The 16,788-nt window shown below is 45.3% G+C and overlaps 1 protein-coding gene across 1 annotated transcript in view; it reads left to right on the top strand.

Annotated features, from left to right (window-relative positions):
• Positions 1–16,788, top strand: part of LOC141092215 (heat shock protein HSP 90-alpha-like) — a 49,654-nt gene that overhangs the window by 25,939 nt on the left and 6,927 nt on the right. The window contains exons 6-10 of the mRNA XM_073578233.1: positions 5,266–5,431; positions 5,552–5,742; positions 5,883–6,030; positions 6,108–6,376; positions 6,456–6,789. Coding sequence (XP_073434334.1) covers positions 5,266–5,431; positions 5,552–5,742; positions 5,883–6,030; positions 6,108–6,376; positions 6,456–6,789 — 1,108 coding nt within the window. The remainder of the gene's footprint in view (positions 1–5,265; positions 5,432–5,551; positions 5,743–5,882; positions 6,031–6,107; positions 6,377–6,455; positions 6,790–16,788) is intronic.

The raw sequence follows: 16,788 nt of genomic DNA, 5'->3' as shown, positions 1-16,788 counted from the left end.
TTTGTTGACCTTCAACTCCAATACATGTGAGGAAATCTGAAGACAGGGAGATTGTAGGAGGCAGCTGAGATGAAGAGATAACAGAGGTGGCCGCCCCAGTGTCCACTAAGAACTTGAGAGGTTGATTGTCCACTTCCAGGGTCACTGTACCACAAGACGAGGAAGTACAGGTGGCGGGAAAAGTGGGCACCGGTTGGCCTGAACTTCATGAGTGTGGAGGAGGAAGAGGTCTCTGAGGGTGCCCCCTGCGAGGACAACTTCTTCTCATATGACCAGGGCTGGCACACTCCCAACACAGAGGTCTCCCTTGGTCATCACGAACTGGTCTGTCCCTGTAGTTTTGGCCCTGGGACCCTCTCGGCCTCAAGCGTGGTGATCCATACCGATCCTGAGCCTGATACACCATAACAGGTACTTCTGAGGCTTCTGCCATATACATGGCTGGTTTCTTCTTGCCTTTGTCCTTCTGTGCTTCCTTCTCTGCTTCCTTTTCTGCTTCTTTTTCTTCCCTTTGAAGCATTTTCTGATAACTCTTCACAACAGTGAGGGCCTGTTTTAGGGGACCATCAGGTAATTCGGGACGAACCTTCATGACCTTATCCTTCAGTGGATCTTCCAGACCATCAATAAAAGCACGGACCAACAAGGCTGCCTGCGTCTTCACATGAGTTGAATAACCCAAGTCTTCAAACTGCATAGTTAGTCTGGCAGCGTATTTCTCCACAGCTTCACCAGATTCTTGTTGTATATCCTGTATTGATCCTGCTTCGTCACAGAGACGATCCTGGGCCCACTTTGTGAGTTGAGCGATAAACTCCTTTCCAGACTTGAACTTGTTGAGAGGTCCTGCTTTAGTGGGGTCCAATTCCTTCATGATGGTGGGGAGAAAATATTCGGAGGCTTTGATTGAGGTGATGCCTGATAGATCAGACCATGTAGCCCCGTAGATGCTCCTAGTCTGTTCCAGTTTCCTTACATACTGCATGGGAAATTTGTCCGGGTCAGGTAACTTGTTAACAATAGCATCAATTTGTACCGGAGTGAAGGGTTTGTATTTCAGCTTCAGCCCTTCTTCTTCTTCGTCATGTGTCACTGCCTCATCCTTCGGGGCAGTTGGGGGTGCTGTGGGTATTACCTCATCCAGGGGCTTTATACCTGTGTGCATCAGTGGTATCATGTATTCAGCTACCAAGGGCATGATGCCCTCTAATCCGGATTCATGGTAACAGACGATCCTAACTTCTTGTAAATCGAGATCTGGGGTTGATTGGAGACAATTCTTGATGACTTCAACGTGTTCCTTCACACAGGGGCCCAGTGGGTATCCAAAGAGTCCTGAAGATATCAATGGTATAGCCAAAGTTCTACGAGGAAGTGTATCTCTCCCTAGCCGTCCTGCAAAGATAAGCACTGTCTGTAAGGCGGTCTGCAATATTGTACGGCAATGCTCGGGTGTCCTGTAATCATATATAGGGCCTGCAGTGTGTAACACTATATCACAGGGCAAATTCCCTCCCTGGGTGGACATAGCGTCTCCTGGATGCAAGGGGCCATAATTGGTAAGGTAGGCCTGACACTCTTGGGTTATGGCTGGGCCTCCCTTTTTAGCTATCTGTTGGGCCAAACCACCTCTATGCGACAGGGTAGAGTTAGCTGGGTTCACTATGGCTCCTACCTGGTGGGTAACTATGTCCCCATACCCCACTGAGAAAAGAACCTGGGAGCCCTGAGGTGTGATGTAATAGCGTGAATGACAGGGGAACCAGATTTCAGGGTCATGGGACAACCTAGAGGATTTGTTGAGAGGGTAGGTAGTGGGCTCCTTCCGGGCCGGGGGGATTCGAACGGACCTAATAGCAGTGGCGGGGCAGGGGGAATTGTAGCAACCTGATTGTCAGAATCTTCTGATCCCTCATCATCTCCGATAGCTTGGCGCCTCATACGCATTACGGACCGGAAAGCCGTACTGCCGGTCAGGGCATCAAGAGTGAAGGGACCTTGACCAGGTGTATTTACAAATATCACAGTGGGTTGCACCGGGAGACTAGGCCCAGAGGCCGGAACAGAAACAGGAACATTAGAGGTGGGAACAGCATCGGTCGGTGCCGGAGGTTTCTCAGGACGTGGTGGTCCCTGATAGTACTCGCCGGAAAGTGTTACCAGCGGACATAGTGGCTGGGGAGGAATTCCGGGTGCACCAAGATGGCTGCCGGTGGAGGCGTGGCATGCCCCACTTCCGTCCATGGTCTGGGCGGAACCCCAAGGACGGCCCGCCCCACACACACGGCAGGTTTCCACCCAGGTTGGATTCTGCACGCCACAAACAGGACACACCCACACTTCTGGAGAGCTCGTCTTGTCGCCATTATAGGGCGGTGGTTGGGACTGCATTTTCATCATCAGTGGCACGGCGGCCATTTTACAATCTATAAGATCACAGTTCAAAGGCATTTTATAACCAAACACAGGTTCTGCATTGTCTGATCCTCCTTCCCCATCAATCTCTTTCCATCCTTCATTCTTCAAGCCTCGCGCAACTCGCAGATGAGCTTGTGCTTGTTCTAACAATCCTTTATCTTTCAACATGCCTCGTTTGTTCTCTATGAGATTATGCCACATAGCCGGCTGTAATCTCCCTGACGAGGGCAATCCTACATGCTTATACAATCTCTCAACATTCTTGACTGCCTTCTTGCCTTCCCGTGACGCTACTATTGCCTTGACCTCCACAGCATCCTCATCTAACTTTTGGGGCACAGACTTCTTCTGCTTTAAGATACGCAGCATGACTCTTACAGAATACTATGGTTCTCTGCAGAAAAACCACTGGTAGCGATATCAACACTGATGTTCCACAGTACGGAGCCTCACGTTCGACGTACTAGGAAAAGAGCCTCGCGCTCAATATTTCCTTTCCCTAACCTTGAACAGCAGTGATTAACAGATTATCCTGCCACGATATTCCAACAGTCGGGAGGCGGTCTCCTAGTGAGAGCCCTCCACAGAAATACAGGTGGTCCCTTCTCGGGACGTCTTAATTACCTAGCTGGTACAATATCACAGAGGCTGTGTCTCCTATCCCTTCCTCTAAGTTGCCCCACAATCTGCAACTAGCTCAATTTATCACTCCACTTCACTACTAGACAATAGTCACGGGTAGGGTGGTTGAATGGAGTACAATGACCGGTGGAGGAGGTGTGGTGTACACGAGGACGCGCAGAATGCGACGTCTCTCAGTTGCTGGTTCAGAGCGTGGCACAGGATCGCACTCAGTCTCACCACTCGACCGGTCACCCCTCAGACCCAAGGAGACCACAGACAAACCAATAACGGCTGAGACACTAGCAAGTGTGACACATACAGTGTATATGATCTCACTTACCGTGTTTTGGAGGGTGATCAGTCCTCGAGGTCAGCCACTACAGGTATCATCCACAGACATCCAGGCATGGGTCCAGAGGAGCCTCGGATCACTGTCCACTCCCCACGTTGGGCGCCAAATTGTCGGGGTCGTAAACGACAATAAATCCTCATTCACCAGTCATTCCAAATCATTGTGCGAGCGCAAAACATCTGGTACCAATTAAGAATGACTCAGACACGCAGCTGATTCAGTCTTAGCTAATGTCCCGCATCCACACCTGTCAGGAGCAGTACAACAACTGGCTTTATTTACAAATACACAATACTATATTGAGTGTTAGGGGAAGGCGTGCATTAGGCGGGGTTTATGCAGTATACATCTAGTGTCCAGTCTCTCTCTGATTCGTCAAAACGTCTCCCGATGGTTACTTCTTCTTCACATTCCTGAGTTATCTTTTTTAGGAGAAATGAAACTTAACTTAACTCTTTAGACACTGAATTTAAGTGAAAGTGAACACTGGCAGCCATCTTTAATACAGTTACATTTGCATTAGCAAGCAATTAGGAAAAACTTATTGTTTCACAGTATAAAAGTATAAAAGTTATATAAGAAAATATATTTTCACCTTGACACTTGTACATAGGGGTAGTATTATAGTAGTTATATTCTTGTACATATGGAGCAGTATTATAGTAGCTATATTCTTGTACAAAGGAGGTAGTATTATTGTAGTTATATTCTTGTACATAAGGGGCAGTATTATAGTAGTTATATTCTTGTACATAAGGGGCAGGATTATAGTAGTTCTATTCTTGTACATAGGGGCAGCATTATAGTAATTATATTCCTGTACATAGGAGCAGTATTATAGTAGTTATATTATTGTAAATAGGGGCAGTATTATAGTAGTTACAGTATATTCTTGTACATAGAGGGCAGTGTAATAATAGTTATATTATTGTACATAGGGGCAGTATTATAGTTTTTATATTCATGTACATAGGGGCAGTATTATAGTAGTTATATTCTGGTACATAGGGAGCAGTATTATAGTAGTTATATTCTTGTACATATGGAGCAGTATTATAGTAGTTATATTCTTGTACATAGGGGAAGTATTATAGTAGTTATATTCTTGTACATAGGGAACAGTATTATAGTAGCTATATTCTTGTACAAAGGAGGTAGTATTATTGTAGCTATATTCTTGTACATAAGGGGCAGTATTATAGTAGTTATATTCTTGTACATAAGGGGCAGGATTATAGTAGTTATATTCTTGTACATAGGGGCAGCATTATAGTAGTTATATTCTTGTACATAGGAGCAGTATTATAGTAGTTATATTCCTGTACATAGGAGCAGTATTATAGTAGTTATATTATTGTACATAGGGGCAGTATTATAGTAGTTATATTCTTGTACATAGAGGGCAGTATAATAATAGTTATATTATTGTACATAGGGGGCAGTATTATAGTTTTTATATTCATGTACATAGGGGCAGTATTATAGTAGTTATATTCTTGTACATAGTGTACAGAATTATAGTAGTTATATTCTTGTACATAGTGGCAGTATTATAGTAGCTATATTCTTGTACATATGAGCAGTATTATAGTAGTTATATTATTGTACATAGGGGGCAGTATTATAGTAATTATATTCTTGTACATTGAGGGCAGTATAATAATAGTTATATTATTGTACATAGGGGCAGTATTATCATTTTTATATTCATGTACATAGGGGCAGTAGTATAGCAGTTGTATTCTTGTACATAGTACAGTATAGTATTTTAATAAATTATTGCACAACTATGAAATTTGTGCTTCATTTTGATAATTATTGATGTTGCTCTGTTACACATTGCACTGATGTTCCCATTTTCTTACTTCCAGCATTTCTCTGTGGAAGGACAGCTTGAGTTTCGAGCCCTTCTTTTTGTTCCCCGACGAGCTTCATTTGATTTGTTTGAGACCAGGAAGAAGAAGAACAATATTAAGCTGTACGTACGTAGAGTCTTCATCATGGATAATTGCGAGGACCTGATCCCGGAGTTCCTGAGTACGTTGTTATACATATAAAATGTTACCTTCATAGTTTGGATTCTTTGTCAGAACACATGCAATGTTTTTCTTGGTTTTTGAAAATCTTATGGTCTGACCTTCTTGACATTTCCTTCAGATTTTATGAAGGGAGTGGTGGACTCTGAGGACTTACCTCTCAATATCTCCCGTGAGATGCTTCAACAGAGCAAAATCCTTAAAGTAATCCGCAAGAACCTGGTGAAGAAGTGTCTGGAACTATTCACCGAGCTGGCGGAGGACAAAGAGAACTACAAGAAGTTCTATGAGCAGTTCTCCAAGAATATCAAGGTAAGTATAGCCCAGGACAAGGACCCGCAGAAACTTTCTTCATAGCGTTTTCTTCAAAACCATGGATTATCAAATGAGGAGATGATCAACAGAGAAGACATTTGTGTTGAGTTATGAACTTACTATTTTTAATTTTGTAGCTTGGAGTCCATGAAGATAACCAGAACCGTAAGAATCTTTCTGAGCTCCTACGTTATCACTCCTCCTCTTCTGGAGATGAGATGATCTCTCTGGCCGAGTATGTATCTCGCATGAAGGAAAATCAGAATCACATCTATTATATCACAGGTAAGAGCTGGCCTACTGAAGTCTAATATCAGTCCTCATATCTTCTGAACTTTCTTAATAATTATCTGGTCTTGCAGGAGAGACCAAAGACCAGGTGGCCCATTCTGCTTTTGTAGAAAGTCTCCAAAAACGTGGTCTAGAAGTGATCTACATGACGGAGCCCATTGACGAATACTGTGTTCAACAGCTCAAGGAGTTTGATGGAAAGACTTTGGTCTCGGTGACTAAGGAAGGGTTGGAGCTTCCAGAGGATGAAGAAGAGAAGAAGAAGCAGGAGGAAATCAAAATTAAGTTTGAAGAGCTCTGCAAGACTATGAAGGACATTCTCAACAAGAAGGTGGAAAAGGTAGGCCTCCTTGGACTTTGTGATAACATCTTAACATATTGGTATGATATATTGTAATTTGCATGTTCATTGTACTCAGGTGGTTATCTCAAACAGACTGGTGGAGTCCCCGTGTTGCATCGTGACCAGCACCTATGGGTGGTCTGCCAATATGGAGCGTATCATGAAGGCCCAGACTCTACGAGATAACTCCACAATGGGCTACATGACAGCAAAGAAGCATCTAGAAATCAACTGTGAACATTCGATCATACAAATGTTAAGGCAAAAAGCAGAGGCCGACAAGAATGAAAAGTCTGTGAAAGATCTGGTTACCCTTCTTTACGAAACTGCCCTCCTGTCATCCGGTTTCACCTTGGAAGATCCGCAGACACATGCAAACCGCATCTACAGGATGATCAAACTTGGCCTAGGTAAGTAAGACCCTCATTTGTTGGCATCTCATTAGCTGGAACCATTAGCTTAAGGGCTTTTATTATAAGTTATGAGTTGTTGTCCCTCAATAAAAGATGGGCACTTAGATGGTCTGACCTCCGATATCTAATATGTTATAGCACAGGGCTCATGCACACAGTGATGTCACAATACAGGGATAATGCATATAGTGATTGTCTCAATAAAGGGAAAACGCACACAGTCATGTCACAGCACAGGATAATGCACATATTGATGTCACAACAAGGGGGTAATGCACACAGTGATGCCACAGCACAGGGATAATACACACAGTCATGTCACAGCACAGGGATAATACACACATTGATATCACAGCACAGGGATAATGCACTCAGTGATGTCACAGCACAGGGATAATACACACAGTGATGTCACAGTACAGGGATAATGCACAGTGATGTCACAATACAGGGATAATGCAAACAGTGATGTCACAGCACAGGGATAATGCACAAGGTTACAGTGGGGAAAAAAGTATTTAGTCAGCCACCAATTGTGCAAGTTCTCCCACTTAATAAGATGAAAGAGGCCTATAATTGACATCATAGGTAAACCACAACCATGAGAGTCAAAATGAGAAAACAAATCCAGAAAATCACCTTGTCTGATTTGGCAAGATTTTTTTAGCAAATTATTGTGGAAAATATGTATTTGGCCATTAAGAAAAGTTCATCTCAATATTTTGTTATATATCCATTGTTGGCAATGACAGAGGTCAAACGTTTTCTGTAAGTCTTCACAAGGTTGGCACACACTGTTGGTGGTATGTTGGCCCATTCCTCCATGCAGATCTCCTCTAGAGCAGTGATGTTTTGGGAATGTTGCTGGGCAACACAGACTTTCAAATCCCTCCAAAGGTTTTCTATGGGGTTGAGATCTGGAGACTGGCTAGGCCACTCCAGGACCTTCATATGCTTCTTACGAAGCCACTCCTTCATTGCCCTGGCGGTGTGCTTGGGATCATTATCATGCTGAAAGACCCATTCATGTTTCATCTTCAATGCCCTTGCTGATGGAAGGAGGTTTGCACTCAAAATCTCATGCTACATGACCCCATTCATTCTAAAATTGTACACGGATCAGTCATCCTGGACTCAATAGAGGAGATGGCAAACCGCAGGAGAATCCGCAGAAAGAATTGACATGTCAATTCTTTCTGCGGATTGAAAACAGCAGATAATCCGCGCGGAAAATTCCGCACCGTCTGCACTGCGGTTTTTGATTCCCATAGGGAATCATGGTACTGGGGTCCGCAGCAGCCAAAACCGCTGCGGAACCGCAGCAAAATCCGCAGCGTGTGCACACAGCCTTAGGGTTAGGGCTAGGGTTAGGGCTAGGGTTAGGGCTAGGGTTAGGGCTAGGGTTAGGGTTAGGGTTAGGGCTAGGGTTAGGGCTAGGGTTAGGGCTAGGGCTAGGGTTAGGGCTCAGATTAGGGTTAGGGGTGTGTTGGGGTTAGGGTTGGAGTTATAATTGGGGGTTTCCACTGTTTGGGCACATCAGGGGCTCTCCAAATGCAACATGGCGTCTGATCTCAATTCCAGCCAATTCTGAGTTGAAAAAGTCAAATGGTGCTCCTTCCCTTCCAAGCTCTGCCATGCGCCCAAACAGTGTTTTACCCCCACATGTAGGGTATCAGCCTACTCAGGACAAATTGCAAAACAATTTTTGGGGTCCAATTTCTCCTGTTACCCTTAGGAAAATAAAAAATTGGGGGCAAAAATATCAATTTTGTGGAAAAAAATGATTTTTTTATTTTCACGTCCGAGTGTTATAAACTTCTGTGAAGCACTTGGGGGTTCAAAGTGCTCAGCACACATCTAGATAAGTTCCGTGGGGGGTCTAGTGTCCAAAATGGGGTCACTTGTGGGGAGTTTCAATAGTTTAGGTACATCAGGGGCTCTCCAAACGCACATGACACCCGCAGACCATTCCATCAAAGTCTGCATTCCAAAACGTCACTGCTTCCCTTCCGAGCCCCGACGTGTGTCCATACAGTAGTTTTCTCCCACATATGGGGTGTCAGCGTACTCAGGCCAAGTTGGACAACAACTTTTGGGGTCCAATTTCTCCTGTTACCCTTGGGAAAATGAAAAAATTGGGGACTAATTGATCATGTTTCTGGAAAAAATACGATTTTTTTATTTTCATGCCCTGGCATTATAAACTTCTGTGAAGCCCTTGGGGGTTCAAAGTGCTCACCTCACATCTAGATAAGTTCCTTAGTGGGTCTAGTTTTCAAAATGGGGTCATTTGTGGGGGGTTTCCACTGTTTAGGTACATTAGGGGCTCTCCAAAGGCAACATGACACCCGCAGACCATTCCATCAAAGTCTGCATACCAAAACGTCACTACTTCCCTTCCGAGCCCCGACGTGTGCCCATACAGTAGTTTTCACCCACATATGGGGTATCAGCATACTCAGGACAAATTGGACAGCAACTTTTGGGGTCCAATTTCTCCTGGTACCCTTGGGAAAATAAAAAAATGGTGACTAAAAGATCATGTTTGTGGAAAAAATATGAATTTTTTATTTTCACGCCCGGGCGTTATAAACTTCTGTGAAGCACTGGGGGGTTCAAAGTGCTCACCACACATCTAGATAAGTTCCTTGGGGGGTCTAGTTTACAAAATGGTGTCATTTGTGGGGGGTTTCCACTGTTTAGGTACATTAGGGGCTCTCCAAAGGCAACATGACACCCGCAGACCATTCCATCAAAGTCTGCATTCCAAAACGTCACTACTTCCCTTCCGAGCCCCGACGTGTGCCCATACAGTAGTTTTCTCCCACATATGGGGTATCAGCATACTCAGGACAAATTGGACAACAACTTTTGGGGTCCAATTTCACCTGGTACCACTGTTTCCACTGTTTTGGTACATCAGGAGTTTTCCAAACGCGACATGGTGTCCGATCTCAATTCCAGCCAAAAACGTCAAATGGCGCTGCTTCCCTTCCGAGCTCTGCCATGCGCCCAAATAGTGGTTTACCCCCACATGTGGGGTATCAGCGTACTCAGAACAAATTGCACAATAACTTTTACGGTCCTGTTACCCTTGTAAAAATAAGAATTGAGGGTGAAAAGATCATTTTTTTGGAAAAAATATGATTTTTTAATTGTATGGCTTTATGTTATAAACTTCTGTGAAGCCCATGGGGGTTCAAAGTTCTCACACACATCTAGATAAGTTCCTTAGGGGGTCTAGTTTCCAAAATGGTGTCATTTGTGGGGGATTTCCACTGTTTTGGTACATCAGGGGTTTTCCAAACGCGACATGGTGTCCGATCTCAATTCCAGCCAAAAACGTCAAATGGCGCTGCTTCCCTTCCGAGCTCTGCCATGCGCCCAAATAGTGGTTTACCCCAACATGTGGGGTATCAGCGTACTCAGGACAAATTGCACAATAACTTTTAGGGTCCTGTTACCCTTGGGAAAATAAAAATTGGGGTGAAAAGATCATTTTTGTGGAAAAAATATGATTTTTTAATTGTACTGCTGTACGTTATAAACTTCTGTAAAGCCCTTGTGGGTTCAAAGTTCTCACCACATATCTAGATAAGTTCCTTGGGGGGTCTAGTTTCCAAAATGGGGTCACTTGTAGGGGGTTTCCACTGTTTAGGTACATCAGGGACTCTCCAAACGTGACATGGCGTCCGATCTGAATTCCAGCCAATTTTGCATTGAAAAAGTCAAACGGCGCTCCTTCCATTCTGAGCTCTGCCATGCGCCGAAACAGTCGTTCCCCCCCACAAATCAGGTATCAGTGTACTCAGGACAAATTGCACAATAACTTTTGCAGTCCAATTTCTCCTGTTACCCTTGGTAAAATAAAAAAAATTGAACCTGAAGTATTTTTTTTGTGAAAAAAAGTTAGATGTTCATTTCTTTTTAAATATTCAAAAAAATTCCTGTGACGCACCTAATGGGTTAATAAACTTCTTGAATGTGGTTTTGAGCACCTTAAGGGGTTCAGTTTTTAGAATGGTGTCACTTTTGGGTATTTTCTATCATATAGACCCCTCAAAGTGGCTTCAAATGTGATGTGGTCCTAAAAATAAAATGGTGTTGTAAAAATGAGAAATCGCTGGTCAACTTTTAACCCTTATAACTTCCTAACAAAAAAAAATTTTGGTTCCAAAATTGTGCTAATGTAAAGTAAACATGTGGGAAATGTTACTTATCAAGTTTTTTGTGTGCCGTATCTCTGTGATTTAAGGGCATAAAAATTCAAAGTTGGAAAATTGCGAAATTTTCAAAATTTTTGCCAAATTTCCATTTTTTTCACAAATAAACGCAAGTTATTTGAATGAAATTTTACCACTAACATGAAGTACAATATGTCACGAGAAAACAAAGTCAGAATCACCGGGATCAATGGAAGCGTTCCAGAGTTATGACCTCATAAAGGTACAGTGGTCAGAATTGTAAAAATTGGCCCGGTCATGAACGTGTCAAGGTGAAAATATATTTTCTTATATAACTTTTATACTTTTATACTGTGAAACAATAAGTTTTTCCTAATTGCTTGCTAATGCAAATGTAACTGTATTAAAGATGGCTGCCAGTGTTCACTTTCACTTAAATTCAGTGTCTAAAGAGTTAAGTTAAGTTTCATTTCTCCTAAAAAAAGATAACTCAGGAATGTGAAGAAGAAGTAACCATCGGGAGACTTTTTGACGAATCAGAGAGAGACTGGACACTAGATGTATACTGCATAAACCCCGCCTAATGCACGCCTTCCCCTAACACTCAATATAGTATTGTGTATTTGTAAATAAAGCCAGTTGTTGTACTGCTCCTGACAGGTGTGGATGCGGGACATTAGCTAAGACTGAATCAGCTGCGTGTCTGAGTCATTCTTAATTGGTACCAGATGTTTTGCGCTCGCACAATGATTTGGAATGACTGGTGAATGAGGATTTATTGTCGTTTACGACCCCGACAATTTGGAGCCCAACGGGGGGCGTGGACAGTGATCCGAGGCTCCTCTGGACCCGTGCCTGGATGTCTGTGGATGATACCTGTAGTGGCTGACCTCGAGGACTAATCACCCTCCAAAACACGGTAAGTGAGATCATATACACTGTATGTGTCACACTTGCTAGTGTCTCAGCCGTTATTGGTTTGTCTGTGGTCTCCTTGGGTCTGAGGGGTGACCGGTCGAGTGGTGAGACTGAGTGCGATCCTGTGCCACGCTCTGAACCAGCAACTGAGAGACGTCGCATTCTGCGCGTCCTCGTGTACACCACACCTCCTCCACCGGTCATTGTACTCCATTTAACCACCCTACCCGTGACTATTGTCTAGTAGTGAAGTGGAGTGATAAATTGAGCTAGTTGCAGATTGTGGGGCAACTTAGAGGAAGGGATAGGAGACGCAGCCTCTGTGATATTGTACCAGCTAGGTAATTAAGACGTCCCGAGAAGGGACCACCTGTATTTCTGTGGAGGGCTCTCACTAGGAGACCGCCTCCCGACTGTTGGAATATCGTGGCAGGATAATCTGTTAATCACTGCTGTTCAAGGTTAGGGAAAGGAAATATTGAGCGCGAGGCTCTTTTCCTAGTACGTCGAACGTGAGGCTCCGTACTGTGGAACATCAGTGTTGATATCGCTACCAGTGGTTTTTCTGCAGAGAACCATAGTATTCTGTAAGAGTCATGCTGCGTATCTTAAAGCAGAAGAAGTCTGTGCCCCACAAGTTAGATGAGGATGCTGTGGAGGTCAAGGCAATAGTAGCGTCACGGGAAGGCAAGAAGGCAGTCAAGAATGTTGAGAGATTGTATAAGCATGTAGGATTGCCCTCGTCAGGGAGATTACAGCCGGCTATGTGGCATAATCTCATAGAGAACAAACGAGGCATGTTGAAAGATAAAGGATTGTTAGAACAAGCACAAGCTCATCTGCGAGTTGCGCGAGCATTGAAGAATGAAGGATGGAAAGAGATTGATGGGGAAGGAGGATCAGACAATGCGGAACCTGTGTTTGGTTATAAAATGCCTTTGAACTGTGATCTTATAGATTGTAAAATGGCCGCCGTGCCACTGATTATGAAAATGCAGTCCCAACCACCGCCCTATAATGGCGACAAGACGAGCTCTCCAGAAGCGTGGGTGTGTCCTGTTTGTGGCGTGCAGAATCCAACCTGGGTGGAAACCTGCCGTGTGTGTGGGGCGGGCCGTCCTTGGGGTTCCGCCCAGACCATGGACGGAAGTGGGGCATGCCACGCCTCCACCGGCAGCCATCTTGGTGCACCCGGAATTCCTCCCCAGCCACTATGTCCGCTGGTAACACTTTCCGGCGAGTACTATCAGGGACCACCACTTCCTGAGAAACCTCCGGCACCGACCGATGCTGTTCCCACCTCTAATGTTCCTGTTTCTGTTCCGGCCTCTGGGCCTAGTCTCCCGGTGCAACCCACTGTGATATTTGTAAATACACCTGGTCAAGGTCCCTTCACTCTTGATGCCCTGACCGGCAGTACGGCTTTCCGGTCCGTAATGCGTATGAGGCGCCAAGCTATCGGAGATGATGAGGGATCAGAAGATTCTGACAATCAGGTTGCTACAATTCCCCCTGCCCCGCCACTGCTATTAGGTCCGTTCGAATCCCCCCGGCCCGGAAGGAGCCCACTACCTACCCCTCTCAACAAATCCTCTAGGTTGTCCCATGACCCTGAAATCTGGTTCCCCTGTCATTCACGCTATTACATCACACCTCAGGGCTCCCAGGTTCTTTTCTCAGTGGGGTATGGGGACATAGTTACCCACCAGGTAGGAGCCATAGTGAACCCAGCTAACTCTACCCTGTCGCATAGAGGTGGTTTGGCCCAACAGATAGCTAAAAAGGGAGGCCCAGCCATAACCCAAGAGTGTCAGGCCTACCTTACCAATTATGGCCCCTTGCATCCAGGAGACGCTATGTCCACCCAGGGAGGGAATTTGCCTTGTGATATAGTGTTACACACTGCAGGCCCTATATATGATTACAGGACACCCGAGCATTGCCGTACAATATTGCAGACCGCCTTACAGACAGTGCTTATCTTTGCAGGACGGCTAGGGAGAGATACACTTCCTCGTAGAACTTTGGCTATACCATTGATATCTTCAGGACTCTTTGGATACCCACTGGGCCCCTGTATGAAGGAACACGTTGAAGTCATCAAGAATTGTCTCCAATCAACCCCAGATCTCGATTTACAAGAAGTTAGGATCGTCTGTTACCATGAATCCGGATTAGAGGGCATCATGCCCTTGGTAGCTGAATACATGATACCACTGATGCACACAGGTATAAAGCCCCTGGATGAGGTAATACCCACAGCACCCCCAACTGCCCCGAAGGATGAGGCAGTGACACATGACGAAGAAGAAGAAGGGCTGAAGCTGAAATACAAACCCTTCACTCCGGTACAAATTGATGCTATTGTTAACAAGTTACCTGACCCGGACAAATTTCCCATGCAGTATGTAAGGAAACTGGAACAGACTAGGAGCATCTACGGGGCTACATGGTCTGATCTATCAGGCATCACCTCAATCAAAGCCTCCGAATATTTTCTCCCCACCATCATGAAGGAATTGGACCCCACTAAAGCAGGACCTCTCAACAAGTTCAAGTCTGGAAAGGAGTTTATCGCTCAACTCACAAAGTGGGCCCAGGATCGTCTCTGTGACGAAGCAGGATCAATACAGGATATACAACAAGAATCTGGTGAAGCTGTGGAGAAATACGCTGCCAGACTAACTATGCAGTTTGAAGACTTGGGTTATTCAACTCATGTGAAGACGCAGGCAGCCTTGTTGGTCCGTGCTTTTATTGATGGTCTGGAAGATCCACTGAAGGATAAGGTCATGAAGCTTCGTCCCGAATTACCTGATGGTCCCCTAAAACAGGCCCTCACTGTTGTGAAGAGTTATCAGAAAATGCTTCAAAGGGAAGAAAAAGAAGCAGAAAAGGAAGCAGAGAAGGAAGCACAGAAGGACAAAGGCAAGAAGAAACCAGCCATGTATATGGCAGAAGCCTCAGAAGTACCTGTTATGGTGTATCAGGCTCAGGATCGGTATGGATCACCACGCTTGAGGCCGAGAGGGTCCCAGGGCCAAAACTACAGGGACAGACCAGTTCGTGATGACCAAGGGAGACCTCTGTGTTGGGAGTGTGCCAGCCCTGGTCATATGAGAAGAAGTTGTCCTCGCAGGGGGCACCCTCAGAGACCTCTTCCTCCTCCACACTCATGAAGTTCAGGCCAACCGGTGCCCACTTTTCCCGCCACCTGTACTTCCTCGTCTTGTGGTACAGTGACCCTGGAAGTGGACAATCAACCTCTCAAGTTCTTAGTGGACACTGGGGCGGCCACCTCTGTTATCTCTTCATCTCAGCTGCCTCCTACAATCTCCCTGTCTTCAGATTTCCTCACATGTATTGGAGTTGAAGGTCAACAAACCTCATCACCACTCACTGTTCCCGTCCCAGCTGGCCCATTCTCTGGTGTCTTTGCCAAATTTCTGGTGTCTGAAACCTGCCCCGTCAACCTTCTAGGAGCTGACCTCCTTCAAAGGCTTCACGCTACCATCATCTTCGGTGATCAAGGGATGGAATTGCAATTACAAGATCCTGCCTCACAACAAGGCACTGAAGATCGTTGTGTCCTTAAGGCTTTCCCTCTGATGATGATGACTCTGCAAACGACACCTTCCCCGGATTTGCCCAATCTACCTACCACTCTGTGGTCAACTGGACCTGAGGATGTGGGTCTGCTCAAAGTGCCTCCAGTAAAAGTCCACCTCAAACCTGGGCACCCATACCCCAGACTACCTCAGTATCCGCTTAAGGCTGCCCAAGAGCGGAGCCTTGGAGTTCAGATTACCTCCCTCTTACATTCTGGAGTGCTAATCAGATGTGTTTCACCCTGTAACACACCCCTGTTTCCAGTGAAGAAGAAGACAGCTCCTGGAGACCCTCCGAAGTACAGACTTGTACAGGACCTCAGAGCAGTCAATTCAGCCACCATCTTGGAAACTCCTGTGGTACCCAACCCAAACACCTTGCTTTCTCAAGTGCCTACTTCAGCAACACTCTTCACCGTTATTGACCTGGTTAATGCTTTCTTCAGTGTCCCGCTTCATGAAGACTCACAGTTTTTATTTGCCTTCACGTTTCAAGGATCTCAGCTGACCTGGACCAGGACACCACAGGGTGCCCAGAACTCCCCTAACCAGTTCACTCATGCTATGAAGATGACCCTGGATCCGTGGGTGTTACAGAATCTTCATGTCACGCTTCTCCAGTATGTTGATGACCTACTCCTCTGTGGAACTGAAGAGAATCTGTTTGCTGCTTCTGAGTCCTTGCTCCTTTTTCTTCATTCTGCCAACTGCAAAGTCTCAAAGGCCAAGGTCCAGTGGTGCAAAGAGAAAGTCGTCTTCCTCGGACACTGCATCTCTCAAGGCTCGAGACACCTCACCGAGGACAGAAAACATGCAATCGAGGATATCCCTTATCCAAAGACATACTCTGCTATGCAGTCTTTCTTAGGACTCATTACCTACTGCAGACAGTGGATTCCGGATGCTTCAAGACTCATGCAACCTTTGTATGATTGCCTCAAGACTGGAGGACCGGACTGGGATCATGCTGAAAATCCGTATATCTATGCTCAGCAAAAGGACTGTTTCCTGGCTCTCAAGGAAGCTGTTGTCAGCGCCCCTGCTCTGGGTCTCCCTGACTACACTCAGCCGTTTCATCTCTTTGTTTCAGAATCTGAAGGACATGCCTCTGGTGTGCTGGCACAGAAACATGCTGATCGTTTCCGTCCTCTGGCCTACTACTCAGCCAGGCTAGACCCTGTTGCCAGAACTGCTCCTTCCTGCCTCAAGGCTGTGCATGCAGCCCATGTTCTTCTGGATAAGTCTGCTGACATAGCACTTGGTCATGACTTGGTCATTCAAGCTGG

This window comes from Dendrobates tinctorius, unplaced genomic scaffold (assembly GCF_039654945.1).
Source record: "Dendrobates tinctorius isolate UK_male_01 unplaced genomic scaffold, ASM3965494v1 ptg000058l, whole genome shotgun sequence".
Lineage (NCBI taxonomy): Eukaryota > Metazoa > Chordata > Amphibia > Anura > Dendrobatidae > Dendrobates > Dendrobates tinctorius.
This window is presented reverse-complemented; position numbering and strand designations above follow the sequence as displayed.